The sequence below is a fragment of the Acipenser ruthenus genome, chromosome 19, assembly GCF_902713425.1.
Source record: "Acipenser ruthenus chromosome 19, fAciRut3.2 maternal haplotype, whole genome shotgun sequence".
In the NCBI taxonomy this organism is placed as follows: domain Eukaryota; kingdom Metazoa; phylum Chordata; class Actinopteri; order Acipenseriformes; family Acipenseridae; genus Acipenser; species Acipenser ruthenus.
The window spans coordinates 4750580-4768906 of NC_081207.1; the positions used below are offsets into that span (position 1 = coordinate 4750580).

The 18327-nt window shown below is 38.4% G+C and overlaps 1 protein-coding gene across 7 annotated transcripts; it reads left to right on the forward strand.

Annotated features, from left to right (window-relative positions):
- Nucleotides 1-1916: 1916 nt before the first annotated feature.
- LOC117424745 (transcription factor MafG-like) lies at nucleotides 1917-17942 on the forward strand. 7 transcript variants are annotated; one of them, XR_009307749.1, is made up of 4 exons: nucleotides 1917-2091; nucleotides 10560-10633; nucleotides 11415-15670; nucleotides 15721-17942. XR_009307749.1 is itself a non-coding variant. In XM_034041423.3 (4 exons), the coding sequence occupies exons 2-4, from the start codon at nucleotides 9904-9906 to the stop codon at nucleotides 11865-11867; spliced, it is 567 nt and encodes a 188-aa protein (XP_033897314.1). In that variant the 5' UTR covers nucleotides 1964-2091; nucleotides 9815-9903; the 3' UTR covers nucleotides 11868-17942. The 7 variants fall into 7 exon arrangements, 6 of the variants coding, with proteins under 6 accessions (XP_058848393.1, XP_033897315.1, XP_033897314.1 ...); XM_034041423.3 differs by adding an exon at nucleotides 9815-9943 and having other exon boundaries at nucleotides 1964-2091; nucleotides 11415-17942; XM_058992411.1 differs by lacking the exon at nucleotides 1917-2091 and adding exons at nucleotides 2995-3054; nucleotides 9815-9943 and having other exon boundaries at nucleotides 11415-17942.
- Nucleotides 17943-18327: the final 385 nt, after the last annotated feature.

The following is an 18327-nucleotide window of genomic DNA, read 5'->3' on the forward strand; positions in this document are numbered from 1 at the left end:
CTGGACCAGTGTTATAAATGTGTTTCTAGGACAGAACCTTCTTCAAACAGTTCATAAGTAAAAGCGCTGTGAGCATATCCTATTAGCTTATTATGAGCTACATACAGTTTTGTTGGTTTTAAATGAATGCATGTGGGTGTGTGGAATGTTCATCGGCAATAGTGATGTTTACGTCATATGAATTGTGTGTAAACTAAGAAATAATTATTTCAATTATTGACGCTAATATTTTGACATCATTTTAGCATTATGCAAATACGTTGCATTTTTATTTATTGTGAAACAGTATTATGTATAATCCTAGTAAAATATTGATATGCACGTTACAGTATAATATTCGGTAGTACAGCCCTGTACACGGTGATTGCATCCTTTAGGAACTGACCCGCTGTGTTTTGTTAAATATACTGTCGCTATTAACTTGTATTGCTATGCGGCAGGATGGAATTAACGCACATCGATACATTGCTCCTGGTTGTAATGAAACCGCTTTTGTCTGTTGTTATTTAAAAAAAAAAAAAAAAAAAAAAAATCTGCGTTGTCTCTTTAAGACATTCCTGTAAAGTGATGTAATGATTCTGCTAATTGTCTACACATCATACCCCAGAGCCGAATAAGGCGCTCAAGTTCAGGCTGCCCGCTGAAACGGCTTGCGCTTTGTATTGTCGTTGAATCTGAGAAACGGAACAGGACTTAACCCTGTCATTTCTTTTAGTTGTACATGCCGTTAAGGACCTCCTAAATGAACACGACCCCATGAAACAATACTCTGGTTAGCGGGTTCCCACGCATGCTTTTACCTGCTGATTAATGGCCATTGCAATTATCATTCGTGTTATTTATTTTGCCTGCCTCTGTCTGGTCTAGTTGCTAGCATGTTATTGCATTTGTGTGTGTGCCGTGCGGTTAGGAAAAATAACACGAAATTGAACTTCATAATAGTACACCTACTGTAAGCGGCCAACCTTGCGCAACACACCGCACTTTGTAAAGTACTTCACGGATCGTTTTGTGAGAAAATGTTACCTAATTTCAGTAACTAAAACAATACTAGCAATATATGGATTGTTTTATAAAAACACATTTAATGGAAAACGTTATCTATCTATCTATCTATCTATCTATCTATCTATCTATCTATCTATCTATCTATATACACACACAAGACCAATTCAATATAAGAACAAACATCTTTATATATGTAGGACTTTCGTCATTTGTTAAGCTAAATTCAGTAAAGCCATAGACACAATGAAATGTATAAAGACACAGACTAATATTTCTTTGTTTTTAAACAGTAAAAGTCGGGGTATTTCCTGTGTTCTTTCTGTTCTGCTCTTCCCCACTGCATTTACGACAAGGCATGAAGCTTCAAATATATTATGAGCATGACACAAACTCTACATATATTATTATTATTATTATTATTATTATTATTATTATTATTATTATTATTATTAGTATTATTATTATTATTATTATTGTTATTGTTGTTGTTGTTGTTGTTGTTGTTTGGTGAATTGTATAGACTTGCAACAGCCAACTGTGACATTCACAAACAATTCAAATATGTAGTTCAAGAGTCAAAACGATATCAAAAAGAGGCACAACAAAAAAACAGCACAGCAAATTCCATGAAAACAACGACAGGACACGACAGGACACGAGTTCCAGATAGGTGTTATTATTATTGTTATTATTATTATTACTATTTATTTTGATAAAGTCACTAAAGAACACGTTAAAGAGCTATAGGCTTCTGTTTTGTTAAACGCATTTATGTTGTAATGTTAAGGTATGCACGGTGCTGTCCCTTTAAGACCCTGTTTTGCAATGTGTAAGAGAATGTGATTAGAAAAAAATATGTGCGCTGTGCCCCTTTAAATCTTTTTGCCAGTTGCGTAGATCCTTCATGAATGAAACCGCGTGACCAAACATCATATGACGTCTGGCTCCGGCACAAGAGAAAGCGATCAACAAGGAGGAGGCGAAGGACTGAATTTCACAAATTACCCCGAAATATAGACGTCAAGCCTTTAAATATTAAATCTCAGACCAAAGGCGGTGGGCATAGGGTCTCCCCAGAGTGTGGTGAGTCAAAGTAGGGGTTTATTTTTCGAACACCAGCCGCACATTTAAAGGGGCTATGTTATTTTGCTGAGTGCGCACGCCTTTATTCTCCTCGCCGCTGCCTGTGTATATCTCCGCTATGTGTGTATGTCGTTGTGTGTGAGAGTGCATTAGGAGCAGACATGCTAATTCATCAGGGACGGTGTCATTAGACATGCAGAACGAGCACAGTCAGTGTTTTAACAAAGGGATATGCTGCTGCTGCTTCTAGAAATTGGTTATGAGGGAATCCCAAGCCATGTTGACAGAGTAAGGTTTGGTGCGTGTGTAGCTGCGCGTTCCGAAAGGCTAAATTTAATACACTGCTGTGTACAGTGTAGAGAAATGTGTAGTGATGTCCAATTAGAGCTGGGCAGATTAATATCCCGATTCATCAGGATGGAACCGTGCAAAAAACCTACAAAAACGAATGCAATACTAGAGCTAGATTATTAAGAACAGGTGGACTGCTTTTGTCTAGACGGTCGAGGTAAGGTAAGGGTAAGCTGTGTATGCTGTTGTGGTTGAAGGATAGGTTACATACCTGGGTGAAGTGACTGGCATCATTTTATTAGTTTTATCTCTACGGAATTAAAACGCTCTTGTAAAATCAACAGCACAGGGTCAGGTGTCACAATTGAAAGTTTCAGTCGTTTAAAAAGCAATTCATTCATGTGATGTGGCGGGAGACATGTTCTCATTTATTAAAAACGATAGAGGAGGTATTTTCGATATGATTTCTGTTAACCGTTTTTTCAATGCATATTGTGTACTGACGGATTGAAGGGATATTAGATTGTGCTGATTCGTCACAAATGAGGAATTAAGTGTGTGCTGTGGTGATGTGCCATGCTCTGGTCAGCCGAGGTCTTGCCTCGGTGTGAAGGAATCGATGTTGTTAACGACACCTCTTCTGAGATGACCGAGAATTCGCATCAGGACCAGGTATTCTATATTCCAGTACTAACGCGTTTAGAAGAGAATGTCATGTGTTTTTTGTTTTTTTTAAAGACAGGAATGGGATCGTTAGAACTCGGTGAAGAGACTAACATGTGACACACAGAATAATCGGGCAGTATCATATTGCATTTGTGTGCCACCAAATCAGTGACATAATTCAGCAGTTTTCAAATGCACTGGAACACATGTTTTAAAATAGTATATTGAAGGTTTTTTCTTTCTGTTTGATAGTGTAAAGGAAATTGTTAGCAAGAAAAAAAAAATCAAAATTCAGTGTGAATTGAGCTGACCTTAAAAAAAAAAAAGAAGGTAAGGTGGGGTGGGGGTGGCATGGGGATAAGTTGCATAGTAACATTACTAGTTATTTCCAGCCCCATGATGAAATAGACGCCACCTGTCAAGATACAGTAACTGCCTGACAGCTTGTTATTTGTCTATCCAGGATTGCAATTACTGGCTGTATATTTTGTAAAGTAAAAAATTCCCCAAGTGCTCTTGAAATTAAATAAATGTTCAGGCATCTATCGTACTGTAGTGCTTTGTTTTGCAGTTCAGGCAGGGGTGTATTTAAAAAATATACTCAAATTCAAAGAAGCAAAAATCTGAACTTGTTTACCAGGCTACAGTGTGTGGCATTTCTTCAGGGTTTCTTACTGCAAGAAAGATGTCTTTAATCCGCATGCACAGGGTTTGAGTTGTTTGGGTCTTCACTCACTTACATAAAGAATTGTTTATTTTGGTGTATTTCAGAGGTGAATGTAAGAATCCTGGATGGAAATAAGACTCCTGTTGCTCAGCAGTTTCACCCATTCCAGGTTTTACTATAAGCTTGAAGCCACAGTGTATTGAGTCTTATTAAAATAGTAAAACCAGGAATGGCTCAAACTTCTATGCACTGGGAGTCTTATTACCATCCCTGTATTTCAGAAAGGGAAGGAACCTTTGCCGAATCTGTTGTACCTCCTAGAATATGTGAATGACAGCAGGCTTGAATACAAACTAAACATTTTGAACTTCAGAAAGTTCTTCTTGGGAAAGAGAGAATTAATAGGGATGCATTCAGTGTGCATGCTTTTCATCTCAAGAAAAAATGCATTTTTTTGTTTATACAATCGCTTGCTTTTGTTTTGTCAATGCGTTGCATTCAGTTTATAACCAACCCCAAGATGAATACACCAAGTGTTGAAGCACCCAGGATTGTCAGTCTTAAGCACTTGTAAAACTGCTTCCAGTGACAGGATTCATTTAAATACATTTGAGTGAGCGATTCTTCAGTAATCTTTACATTTTTTTTTTGTTCTCTTACTTAAACATTTATTTGTTGTCTTCTTTCTGATAGCATATAGTCTATAGAGTGCCACTATGGAGATGCTGTAACAAGGTTAATTGTGCAGAAAGCAGTCCTGAGTCTGGAATTAGGTTGAAGAAGGGTGTGTATTGCAGTGAAATGCAGTGTCAGTCACACCTGTCAGAAGCCTGTAAATCTCAGATCACGAGAAATGTGACTGATCCTTTTATGATTGAGCTCTTCGTGTGGATTAATCGCTGTTTAATGAATTGGGCATCCCTGCTGGTGTCTGGGCTCAAATCCAGTGCTCCTGTTCCCAAAATAGAACACAGTTCCCAAACGTTGGGTCTCCATAATGGGCAGGTCCAGGGAAGCACAGACGGGATGAGAACTCGATCTGTGTTTCTGTATCTGACCACAGACAGAGGCTACTAGTCACTGTTGCCGTCTTGCTGTACCTAATTGAACTCAATTCTCCTCCAAACTTATGATTTAAGTATAGACTGTAATTCCAAAGTACAGCACTGTGCTGATCAGCAAGTTACCCATTTTAAATGTTTGCCAGCATGTTTGTTTATTTTGCTTGGGTAGTGGAATCCACGGCAAAGTTTTTACTGACCCCAGAGGGGAACATAAAAAGATGATTTAGTTAGCTTATTTCCTGTCCCCCTGACTATCGCTACACCAGGGGACCAAATTAACCTTAAAGGTCCTCTCTGGAGAAACCTGACAGTAAAACCTATTTGAATCCACTGACTCTGCATCTTTTTTTGCTAGTGTTAGGAAAAATTGGCTTGATTACACAGATTTAGCACCTGAAGTGAAAAACATGTTGACAGTTATTTTTCCCTCGCCTTAATACCACATACCACTGATCTTGTGAACTTATTTTTTTACCTCCTCTTCTTATTTCATGCTGTGAATATCTAGCATTTAATAGCCTGGCTGTTACCTGTCCTAAAGGCTGTAGCAGAACTTTACATTAGCAGTGCGACTGCTTCTCCAGGCATCCAATTGCTAATTGACTATTAAATAATATATATAGCACATGCTGATGACCGGAATTGTGAAACGATTCACTCCACGCACCAAGAGCTAGGCTGAGATCATAAAAATGCTTGCTGTAATACTTAACTCAGTCTCGCCTGAGCCAAAATGCACACGTTCCTGCTCAGAAACCGACAGAGCAAACGGACCACCCCCCTGCCACACACACGCCATGTGAAATAACACAGAATTGAGCTAGCCAATGCAACTTGCTGTTTTGTAAAATTGTTAGAAACTTTTTGTTAATATTGCATCAATATTGTTTGGCCTATTGTTCTGGTGGCCTGTTTCTTTACTGTTGCTTTGTAATTGTTGATTTCTCAAGGAATGTGACAATGTGTCCTGGAATTGGTAGGGTTCTGGGGTGGGGGGGGGGGGATGTCCCTTCAGTTATTTGACTGTTTTTAAGTCCAGTTCAGACACAACACAGTCTCAGCTGACGCTGTACAGTTAGAGCACACATCTAATTAAAAGTTTTTTTTTATTAATTGCATTTGAACACTTTTCTACTGTAAGCTTCTGCACCACATTGTGTTCTTGTAAGGGATGCCATAATGTGATATTACAAGTGAGACGTGCTTGGCATTTAGTGGCCTTAGAATTGAACAGTTGAGTTAATTTCTAAACCCTATTTAAAAGTAAAGAAATGCTTGTAATCACCCATGTTGAATAAAGTTTTGACACTGTTTTGAGAGTTTAATTTCAGAGTAGACTCTCTGAAACGTTCTTTTTGTGTCACAATATGATTCTAGCTGTACATAAGAATACTGCACATTGTTTGTGGTGCTAAGTTTCCACTAAGTAGCCACATAAAAAAAGCAGTTGGTAAATGTGAAAATACCTCTAGCATTACTGAATGAAGAAGACCTTGCTGGAAAGTATTGGGTTTAGTCATTACAGCCCTCCCACATGCCAGTAAATAGGGATATAAATATTCAACACAGGAGACGCGCATTTCACTGGAGTGCAGTTAAATAACCATGTAGTTAATTAGCAAATCTGAACTGTGCCTGACAGCCTCATTGCATTCTAACAGACAGCTACAAAGGATGGCTTCTGTAAGGTATAAAACGAGGCATAGGGAAACTAGTCTGATCAGCGCTTTTATATCTCTCCTCCTTCTCGATTTTATTAACAAGAGGGGAGTTTGAAGGGTGGAGTGATAGGAATCTCACTCATGTTAGCTCAAGTTGAGAACTTTCTAATTGGAGACGTGGTCTTGTCGTTGCTGAGTTCAGGGTTTTTCTTTTTTCTGTGTGTGTGTGTGTTTTTTTTTAAGCTCCTGGAAATGTGTTGAGGATGCAGTTTTTTTTTTTCTTTTGCTGCTCCTTTGTGTTCACACTCAGCACTTTTTTTTCCCATCTTATTTTAATTTCTGTGGGTGTGGTGATTGTTCCAGGAGAAGTCAGCAATCTTCTAGGCAATTCATAAAAATTCAGTCTGCGCTTGCAAAAAAATGCTACTCTCACGCTGTCCCACTTCTCTTGCTAAGCGTACACAAAGAGGCCAAACCACTTACAGAGGACAATTCAGTTATGCTGTGTATGGGGACTTTTCCTTGCAGGTCCTTCCAACGTGAATATTAAGAGTACAGTTGTCAGTAGTCGCAAATATAGAAATGACTGTGTGGGGCTCCTGGGCTGTCAATGAGGGTGACGAATCCTCATTGTTCTTGTGTATTTACACACAAGAAGCCTTTTGAAAAAGGCACTGAGGGAAATAACATTAAGTTCCCTGAAAACACAACGACCGAAGGGATTGGTTTTGGTTAGTTTTCTTCATTTATTCTTGGACCTCAGAGACAAAATGTCAAGTTTGCAGAGGGGGGGGGGGGGGGGGGGTACTTGTATAATAAAATTAAGATTTTCTTTTCTATCAAGTACCGAGAGTGGGTGGGGGGCTTAGTCTGTGATGCAATGGAACAACATTCTGAATGAACTTATTTTACATGCCCACCCTACAGTAGAAACAATAGAAAAGTAGTACTTGGAAAATGTGTGAACTGTTCTGCCCACCTCCTCGTTTGCTGTGGGTGGCAGGATCAGTCATAATACCTTCATGGTTGGAATGTTTGTGCTTAATGCTTACAATTAAAACCCGAAGGAACGAGTGGGCCGAACCAGTTTAAAAAAAACAAACAAAAAAAAAAGCTAAATGGAAGTTAATATCTGTTTTTTGCAATATGAAATAAAAAACAGAAGGATGTTCTCTGACTTAATTCAAGTTTAGTGCTTGCTGTAATCGGGTGATTATTAAATAATAATTAACAGGTACGGTAGGTACATTTCCATGCACAGTCTTATTGAGCACAGATGGCACAGAGAGAAATCTCAATTTGAGTTGCAGTTATCCAAACCAGAATCAAATTCCTACATTGCTGCCCTTAACAGGAAGAGTGAAATGCAGTTACTGTACCGTGCACAAATTATAAAGCAATCAAAGTTGCATTTTTGTATTTTTTAGACCATTTTCCACTAAAAGCATTGTAATGATTGGCAGCACAGCTTCCCTGTTTCTTTTTTTGGCAATCTGTGCTTCTAGTTTCCAAACAAGCTACTAAACTATTTGCACATGTACAGTATCCTATCGGAGGGTAACTGGACGCTGTGGGTTTTAACAAGTAGACAAAACATTTCATCAGTGTGACTGTAGAGACAAAGTCATGATTGAATGTGAGACCTGATGGGTCTGTTGCAAAGGCAGGATACAAGCAACGCTTCTTAGATCCGATTGCTTCTGGCTGTGCTGGTGTGCCAGCCAGTGGACCGAAAGCACCTGGTTTTTATTATAAAGCCGGTTTGCACCTGTGAAGGACGGAGTGTATAGTCTCAGGCTGTGTCGGTATTAGATTTGTCTCTGTTACACAATTATTCAGAATTCAAACAAGATTGTCTTTGAAAATCTGTATTGTTCCCGGTCTAGTCTTCTCTGTTCACTTTTGAAGGGATCATGCAGTTATGGGCTTCCAGCTGAAATGACATCACTGGATCCAGTTTTCTAAGCCGGAAGCGACCCATTTTATAAAACAATTCTTAACAAGGAAAAACTGGGTATTACAATCATTCTTCAATGACCCATAAGCTTCAAGTCATACAGTATTGTAATATATGCCTTAGTTGGGCTACATGTTTTATAACATTGTTGATATAATCTGTAATTGTTAGTTTATGAATAATATGGTACTGTTTTCCTTTATAACAAGTTTATAGATGCATTATTGACTTTCTAACAAAACTACAGGGTTACCACTGTGTTTCATATTTTTCCTTTACTGCTGCTGAGTAAAGTGTAACTGTTAATTTTATCTGCTCATAGTTTTTGAAGTACATTGTGAATAATTTTCAAGCAAGTCAATTACTTTCCATAAACACATTTTAATTTATTCTATACGATAGACATTACAGATTCCGAGAATTGTGGTTCTTGGGTAAGGTTTATTATTATTATTATTATTATTATTATTATTATTATTTAGATATTTGAGATCTAAACATGTGTTTTGCAGTTGTTATATTGAGTATAGTGCAGCTAGTCTTCACAGAGCTATTGTCACTGTGTGTGGTGTAATATGAGATTGTGCTGAGTCGCGGGGTGAGGCTGGTTAGAGTTGGAGGACATTAAGAATTTGCTGAGTCAGCATGACTGGATTCCGTGATATTTGCTCAGTCACAGCACAGAATTGTTAATTTATAAGTTTTAACCAATATTGCTGTTTTAAGATACATAATTGCAGAAAAGAAGATACTCCAATTACTAATTACTGACCAATTTCAGGCTAAGGTATTACGAAACCAAGTCAAGCAGCCAAACCTTTTGTATTACAATGAACAAAACCACAGCATATATATCCAGGGATTACATACATAGGGGAATGTGCCCTGATCAGTCAAAGGTTAAAACACACCTACAGTGTGATGAAATACAGTAGAGCATTGAGTAGTGTCAATCTGCATTTTACTAAGGAGGTTCTCCATACTCACTGACTGTATTTCAGCACTGCAGTGACCGGGAGGGACCACTGCCCATTTTTAAACCCAGTTTACAGTGCTTAAGAAGCAGTAGGTGAGAGAATCTGCTGGAGACACCCAGTTAACTGCTGACGCAGGGTATGTACAGTGGGCTGGCAGCTATCCTGGCCTCTAATAATTACTGGTCCCAGACAGCAGCAGCTCATGGTCCCATCCAGACATCTGGCCTGTTGACCTACTGAAAATGAGGCGCAGCACACAGGTGAAGCTCACAATGTGTAAATATTTATTTTCAGGATGCACATATTGGTTTAGTTGCTACAGACCGGTGTGTTTTCCTTTTTTTTCCCCCTGTAAATTCACTTAGAGAAAAGATCAGGAACCCTCTGTGTGCTGATAATGGCTACTGAATAAGGAATAGTGTTTTTTTTTCTTCTCATAGAACTTACTGGAAATGGTTAAGAAACCCGCGGTACCACCTAAGGAGCTTGCCGGAAACAGGAAACTGGAGGCTGTTATCTTTTACTTTCAATGTCCTACATTGAGAAATTAACTGCAACTTCTTTTTACAGTATGTATTTCGGCAATTTCTGATGTATTCATTCAAATTGGCTCCCTGTTTAAAATCGCGCTATTGCAGTAGGGCCGAGTGCGGTTTACTGGTAAAGCTGTAGCCTCGGCACGCGTGCCTGCAGACAAGTTAAGAGCTGTTCCACACCTGAAAGGAAACAAGTGGGGTAGCTGTCAACATTTCGTCAACGGGGTGTAATTTGCTTTGAAGATGTTTTTTTGTTTAAAACATTACTCTGGATGAAGTCATTGTTTTGGAAGAAGGAATAAGACAATTAGCAAGATGATCTTAATGCAAGTGTAGCAATCCTGTGGTGGGGCTGTATGAAGCTATTGGCTATGAATGCAGACAGAGGTATTTGATTTGGGTACTGTAATGCTCATGACAGGTGAGGTACAATGCCACTGGCAGCAGTCAAGCACACCATGAGAGCTTCCCACTCGTACAGTACACCTCAATGCTGACCTGAGCACTCCCTGACAGTGGTACCAAATTGCACTGGCTTGTTTAAATCCACCATACTCCTTTCACTTGTGACCTGTGCTGGAATCAAACCTGGTGCATTAGCCTGCTGTATTGCAGTGTCCTCTAATTGTTCTCTCTTGTTTTTTTTCAGACCTGCGTTGTCAGAACAGGGTCTCGTGGTATGACGACCGCCAACAAGGGACACAAGGCCTTAAAGGTACGGTGGTGCGTGACATTTTATTTTCTCACCTGCACTCTTGCTTTGGGGTATTCATGCTACTGGGAGAGGCTGGTACTACTGCTGCTGCTTAAAGGGCTTTTATCCTCAATGGACATACCCTGCTGAATTGTTTGTATTTTTTTGTCTGGCCACCTCTTCAACCTGGCCAATGTCATTAAATTGATGAATTAGCGGAAATGTTTGTGTCTTGAAGCAGATTATCTTGATAAAAACATAATACTAATCTATACGTGGCTGAAGTAGGATACTAGGAGGGGAAAGAAACAAATGCTGTGTGGGGGCAGAAGTCTTTAGGTTACTGTCTGGGGGTGTTATAATAAATATGCAACTATGTAAATATGGGCTAACTAAATATGGGCAGCAGTGTGGAGTAGTGGTTAGGGCTCTGGACTCTTGACCAGAGGGTTGTGGGTTCAATCCCAGATGAGGGACACTGCTGCTGTACCCTTGAGCAAGGTACTTTACCTACATTGCTCCAGTAAAAACCCAACTGTATAAATGGGTAATTGTATGTAAAACTAATGTGATATCTTGTAACAACAATCTTGTAACCCAGGATAAGGGCGTCTGCTAAGAAAGAAATAATAATAATAATAACCTATACATGGGTAGACTTAGTATAGCTGGGCAGCTTGCTGAGTTTTAGCGGTGGAACATCAGATCGCCTTCATTGAGAAATGAAAAGGATTGATGATCAGTTTATTTTCCAGATGTTTAACCAGGATGTGCTGCGTTGAGATGTGGAGTAACATGTTGTTTTCCCAGGTGAAAAGGGAGCCCGGGGAGAATGGCACGAGCCTGACGGACGAGGAGCTGGTGACGATGTCGGTGCGGGAGCTGAACCAGCACCTGCGCGGCCTGACCAAAGAGGAGATCCTGCAGCTGAAGCAGCGGCGGCGCACGCTCAAGAACCGCGGCTACGCGGCCAGCTGCCGGGTCAAGCGGGTCACGCAGAAGGAGGAGCTGGAGAAGCAGAAGGCGGAGCTACAGCAGGAAGTAGAGAAGCTGGCCTCGGAGAACGCCAGCATGAAGGAGGAGCTCGATGCCCTGCGCTCCAAATATGAAGCCTTGCAGAACTTCGCCAGGACAGTCGCCCGTAGCCCCGTGGCCCCCTCCCGGGGACCCATTGCCTCCGTCATCGGGCCCCTCATCCCCGGCAAAGTGGCCACCACCAGCGTCATCACAATAGTCAAGTCAAAAACAGGTGCCAGGTCTTAGTATCCGGCAGGGCTTGAGGGCAGTGGTTGGGAGAACAGGGCTGGTCAGTGCATCATAATTGAGCACATATTTTTTTTTTTTTTTTTTTTTTTTTCTTTTACACCACCCATACAAACTGCCTTGTGGCAGTGGTTGAGTTCGGTGGGCTGGTTAGAGCTGGGGACTGGCAACTGCCTGGATTACTGAAGCCCAGCTCAGCCACTGCCGTACTGTGCCACCCTGAGGCAGGTCCCTTCTCCTCCAGGCTTCCTGAGTTGTAAGCAGGACCGTGCTGGATAACATCATGTGGCATCTTGGCTGGGTTTGACAGATTGGAAATTAAAATCTGATCCAATAAACCATGAAACTGGCATGGATTAGTAGAACTGAAAACAAAACAAAACATACAACTGTATTGAAGTTGTTTGGGGTTAGCATGGGTCCAAAAAGATTTTAATGTTTTGTTCATTTTTGTAATGTAGGAATTTGTTAGCCCAGTGGTCTATTTATGGAATTTATTATTATTATTATTATTATTATTATTATTATTATTGATTATTATTATTATTATTTAAAAAATCTTCATGTTTTTCTATTTTTGCATGTCAGAACAAAACTCCATTTTGTATACAAGTAACTATGTCTGAAACATGGAGAGAACTGAAAATAATGTTGCTGCTTTTGTAAGCACAGCTGACCATAGTTATGCAATTGGCTTAAAGTTCAAAGCAATTCAGTCTAGTCTGTTTGAAGGAGGACTGAAGGCTAACCAAAACTTTCACTTTTTCTTATATAAATGTGCCTAATATTTTGCACTGACCAAACAAATTGCAAAAAAAAAAAAAAAAAAAGCTGTAGGTGTTCACATATTTCACAGCTGTACAGTATCAGAACAGTGGTAGAGATATTAGTTGATATGACCAATTTATGTGATTGGATAGTCCTTTCTTTAAAACAAACAAACAAAAAAAAAAAAAACTAAAACATTGCGCATTTGTGTTTCCATGTTGGGGTTGATGGTTTACAAGCTATTGTATAAGAAATATTGCAAAAGCAATAGTGGATTTTGGTATTTCTGTTATCACAAATGTTATGATACCCTGTTGATCAGTCTAGATAGGTTGGTGACAACCTACTTGGATTCTCAGACAACAATTTTCCCTTGCCCACTATAGTGGGCATATCCTGGGTCTGTTTTATATATCCAACGTTATAATATGTTGGTACTGTCTTAATCTTTACAATGAAAATAAATAATGTTGATGTGAAGCTATTGTTTACTAAAAGCTCCACAATTACTTTGAGACAGACCCATTCACTTTCTGAATGACGACAACTTTTTTTTTATTTTCTTTTTAATTAAATGGGGGGACTAGCTGACCACATAAATAGACAAATTGTATTCACACAAACTTTATTATAAAAAGTCGTTGTATATGTATTCAAAGGATCTTTGTCCACGTTCAAGTTTGATTTTTATAAATACATAGAGCATTTCTTGCATTATTTATAAAATGTAAAAAAAAAAAAAAAGACAAAAAATAAATTGTTTGATATCCTTTTTTGCAATTGTACCAAAAGTGGCTTATTATTGAAGTCGATAGCTTTTCCTAGTGGCTAGGCGCGTACCGTGATGCAGCGTGGCGTGATGTTTAAGTGACTAGGTGACAGTATTGTTCACTATATGGATGTGATGCTGTACTTCCTTTTTATTACTTTGATTACTTGTGATGTAAACGGCACTTCTAAGCTTTCAGACCACCACCTCTTTGTGTCACGAATGCTTTCTAGTACTTTTTGGTTTGCTGGCAACACCCTATAATTAGTTGATCAATAGAAATGATCGGTTGGCCATTACAGTGCATCAACTGGTAAATGTTCTGTTTGTGTAGAACTTCAGAATTACTTCTGTGAAACGATTTGATGGAAGAACCTATATGCGTTTGTGTACTACTGCATCTTCCTCTACATGCAAAAACAGGTCAGTTTCTCCATTTTATTCTTGGTTTGGTATTGAAAGATCATTTCTCTTCACCATGTGTTCACGCTTTAATGAACCCCGAGGGTTTCTGCGCGCCTGTGGTGTGTTGTGTGCGTTGACATAGAAACAAGGAGAGGCTTAGCCTGATCTTTATGTAAGAGACACACTGTGGAAATGCACACATTTTCCCAAATAGCTTGAAATGGAGTGCAGTTTCCTAGGCATTCAGGAAGCCTGCTCTTTTTAGAATGTGTCTTCTGCTTCATTAGCCATTCCTGTTGATCCTGAGAGCTGCTCAGCATAAACGTGGGGGTCTGAAGGTGAAAATAATGTGCTGCTGTTGATTGTTTTAAGTTATTTTTGTGATTGTGATTTTGTTTTTGTTTGGAGTTGTTTTTTTGTATATTTTTGTGCTATATTTAAAGGAAAAAAAAAAAACAAAAAAAAAAAAAAAATTTGCCAGGGGTGTGCTACTCTTGTACTGGGTAATACATGGTTAGGACAGAAACTCGCTGCTCGTGGATCCTAAGCTACTGCCGTCTCGTAAAGGACCAGAAACTAAAGACCGCAAAGCCTGTTTCACACATGCAGCCAGCCGTAGTTGCTGCTGATTACACAGGGGAATTCTGCCTCAAATTGATGAAAAACATTCTTGCACTTTTTCAGTATAAACAGTTATCGTACAGGTATTAAACTCTTTCATAGAAGTAACGTTTAGCCAGAATAATGTTACAGTACTGTAGTGTTGAATAGTTGCCTTTGACCAATACATTGCATATGACTGGAGCCTTAAATATGTGGTTTATTTAGGTAACACTTAGCAAAACTATTATAGGCTTTTATAAAGTTCTAATCAATTACAGCACTTGCAAGTATCAAGAATAGGTAGAAATGAATTCCATGAGTAATGCTTTATTTGAATGGGCACTTTCTGTGTTTATGAACAGATAACTAGCTTACAAATATGCTGTGACAACATGAGAGAATTGGGTTTAAAAGCTTTTTAAGGCGTTTTTTTTTTTTAAAGACAGCAGTACTTTTTATTAGTTTAGAAAAAAAGTTTACTATATATTATATTTTAACAAAAGTACGAACAACATTTCTTAACATGCTAATAGTTAAGAGTTAATAAACAAAGTGTCCATTAAAAATAAAGTGTAACATGAAAAAAATATGAACTTGAATGAACAGGAACCTCAAACATACTGTACTTCTGCAGCTGATCCAAGTTTTATAAAGGGAAGAATTTGAAAAGCAAAAAACGAAATCCAGACATGACTTGTTGGAGCCGTTACTCTGGTCCTGTGCAGGCGTTCGGTAGAAGGTTCTGGGGTAGAATCGCCCACCACAGCCGTTGTCTAATCATGTCCGGCCATTTAAAAGTTTCTGTGAAAGTTTTTTGGTTAGGGAAAATACCCATTTGCAAGGCAAGAGTTTTTATGAGCGCAATTGCTCACAAAAGAAAGTGAGCAAACCTCCTTTACGCCCATCAGTTTGTGAATAAATTTGTGAACCCAACTGCAAGAAACTAAAAGATGATTCGCAGTGGAAATTCATTTTTAAGATATTTATGTTGTGCTCCCCTACCCCTAAACACTTGACCTTTCGGAACTGAATTGTTTGTCTGAAAAGCTACAGCTATGGCCAAACATTTTGCATCACCTAGAACTTTAGGATTGAGAAATAATAATAATAATAAAACTATATGAACAGAATTTAGATATTTTATTTAACATCATGAAATCAAAGAAACTTCAAAGTGATCTACCATAATAGTAGTACAGTATTTCATGTTAGATTTCAAAATGTCAATTTTTTTAAGTATATGGAAAACTGCAAAGCGGTATGTAATTCAATTTGTTAATGTAACATTATTCAGCAGGCTTCATTAAGTTAATTGTATAGGGTGATGCAAAACATTTGGCCATAGCTGTACAAAACACTGGAAAACCTCCCCCCCCCCCTAAAGTATTTCTTTCTTCTCTTGCATAAGGACACCAGTTAAAAAGGCAAAAAAAAACAACACATAAAAAAGCGCTGATTTTCTTCCACTAGTTCTGTGAAGGTGTTCTCCTGACATTTTTCCTATTTCTCTGTGCTGCTTTGTTTCAGTGTGAACGTTCTCTCTCTTGCTGTGGAGATTCTGTCGTAATTCCCTCTGAACAATGTGTAAAGGGTTAAAGTGCTTGTAGCAAGCGCCTTGTGTCTTTCGTGTTCTCTTCTGGAGACCGTGTTGCGTACATGTGTACGTCGTGGTGACTGTTGTGAACCTTTTTAAATATGCAACGTAATGGACTGCATTGAGAGGCAATAGCTCTAAACTATGGGTCGTCTTGTGAAGTGACAAAGTAAATAGTTTTTTTTTTTATACAGAATGCTATCTGTCTGTCTATGTGATTCTTATTGGATCTGTAAACGCTGTGTTAACCTAACTGTTTCCTTCCTTCACAAGATTTCAGAATCCATAAAATACAGACCATTCAGCAATAAAATAATTCATTGTAATATCTGTGTACATCATTACATCCCCTACTATTGAAACAGGTCAGCTATGTGTACTTTTTCAGTTCTTGGTGTTCTCCAGTTAGATTTTGTGGTCCCAGTCCTGATCTGACCTTTGCATGCTAAGAAGTGCTTCCACTTCGATTCATTTTTTAAAGAAACCAATTCACTTTAATACCAGTATTTCACAATGTTTGCACATTTAAAAAAAAGAGTATTGCTTTTCTTTTCAAGGTTTTAAACATGATTTTTATTTCCCATTGCACTTAGAAAGAAGTGTTGCAAACTGCACTGGAGAGTTCTTTCAATCTGTTTTCAGTGCACTGTTGCACACCTATTCAACCACAATACTGACAACACTTTTAAAAAAAATAAAATAAAAAATTATGTGGACTGGTGACTTGTCTAGGTGAGGAAAACCAGCACAAAAAGGAAGGGACTAAATGCGGAGATGGGGGAGGGGGCAAATGGAAGTTGCAATATATACAGTATATTTGCATATCAGAAAATGTCCTCGCCTTTTGCCTGGGTGTAATTCTTGGTGTCAGAAGGTTGGTGGTGATTTTGTGCAGAATGGTCTGTATTCCTCTTTGCGGTTTGACTCGGGTTCCAGCCCAGCTTTGCAACAGCCAGTGGAACAAACTGTAGTTCAACGCCTTATCAAGTCAAATATCTTCTAGGTTAAAAATCTTTTAAAATAAAAAATAAAAAACAACTGTACCGTATCACCGGTTATGCATTGTGCAGGAAGGAAAGTGGTTTTAAAATTGGAAAAGGTTTTTTTTTTTTTTTTTTTGGCACCCTATTTTAATTGGGGGAGGGGTTGGGGTTGCTCACTGCATTTCGAAGTCTGAATACAGTATTTGTCGTTCATGTTTAATTTTACTTTGAAAACGTTCTATTTTGCTGCTAGACCAATTAGATTTAGTTGTAATGAAATAGTGGGTTTTTTTTAATGCTGTTGGTAAACTCTTAAAGTAACCCTCCCCTCAAACACAGATGAAACCAGAGTAATTGTCAATATTTGCAATGTGTTAACTGCACTATTGCGTGTACTTCTGCAGTCTGCATTTGTTTTATTATGCCCTTATCAGTGAAGTGTAGAATTATATTTAAAACAAAAGGAAATTCTCTTAGCATTTGGGTGGCAGATCTTTAGATGGCTTGTGTTATTTATTCGGCCACGTACAGTATACAGTATCTGATCTCCAATAACTCTTAATACCTTAAGAGTAAAGTCATTTTTGCTTCAAAGTCTAAAGTGAGAATTGTGAGCTATATAAAAGTAGTGTGTTTTTATGAATATGGTTAATAAATAATAATAATCTATCCTTATTTTATGTCGGTTTCTAAAGGGGTGTAATAAATTATATCACAGTGCTTTGTATGAAAAATAAGTCCATTCAGTTGTAAGTATTTATTTACTAAATTATTGTACTTTTTTTTTGCAATCTGTAGATAAGTAATATGTATTCATATATAACAACCATCAAATGAACTGTTTAATTTACAGTAAGAGGCGTCTAAGTTATTGATGTACATACTGTATGTTTATTGATATACAGCTTACTTTATTTTGTATATGACCAATAAACACATTTTGAAAAAGAATCTCTTCACTTTGCACTTTTTAAAAAAAAAATTAATGCAAGACCAAAAATAGGATTGGTTTCTCGGGCTAGAGTGACCCAATTTGATACAAAACCAATTTAAAATGGAACAGGGGTTCTTGGAGAAATAAGTGTGCCTGTCTAAAGGGAGGTGGAGGAGGAGACAGCCGTTTAAAAAGACATATTTCATTCCCAGATCCAAAAAAAGCTGTAAAACGACCCACTTTTCACAACCTTTGTGGACGTATTTTTGGGTTGACATTAGTAAAACACAACAGACCCATGAAGGTTGTATCAAATGAGGCCACAAAGGCATTTCCAGATTTGTTTTCCAGTCTGACTGATTTGGAGTAAGGAGGTGGGGTGGCATCTATGATTCAAGTATGTC

What these genes read in the sequence shown, in the direction of transcription:
- LOC117424745 (XM_058992410.1), top strand. Translation starts at nt 1,917, where the DNA reads ATGAAACCGCGTGACCAAACATCATATGACGTCTGGCTCCGGCACAAG. An exon ending in TAGGGTCTCCCCAGAGTGTG is followed by an intron (nt 2,092 to 10,559) that starts GTGAGTCAAAGT and finishes GTTTTTTTTCAG; the next exon opens with ACCTGCGTTGTCAGAACAGG. An exon ending in AAGGCCTTAAAGGTACGGTG is followed by an intron (nt 10,634 to 11,414) that starts GTGCGTGACATT and finishes TTGTTTTCCCAG; the next exon opens with GTGAAAAGGGAGCCCGGGGA.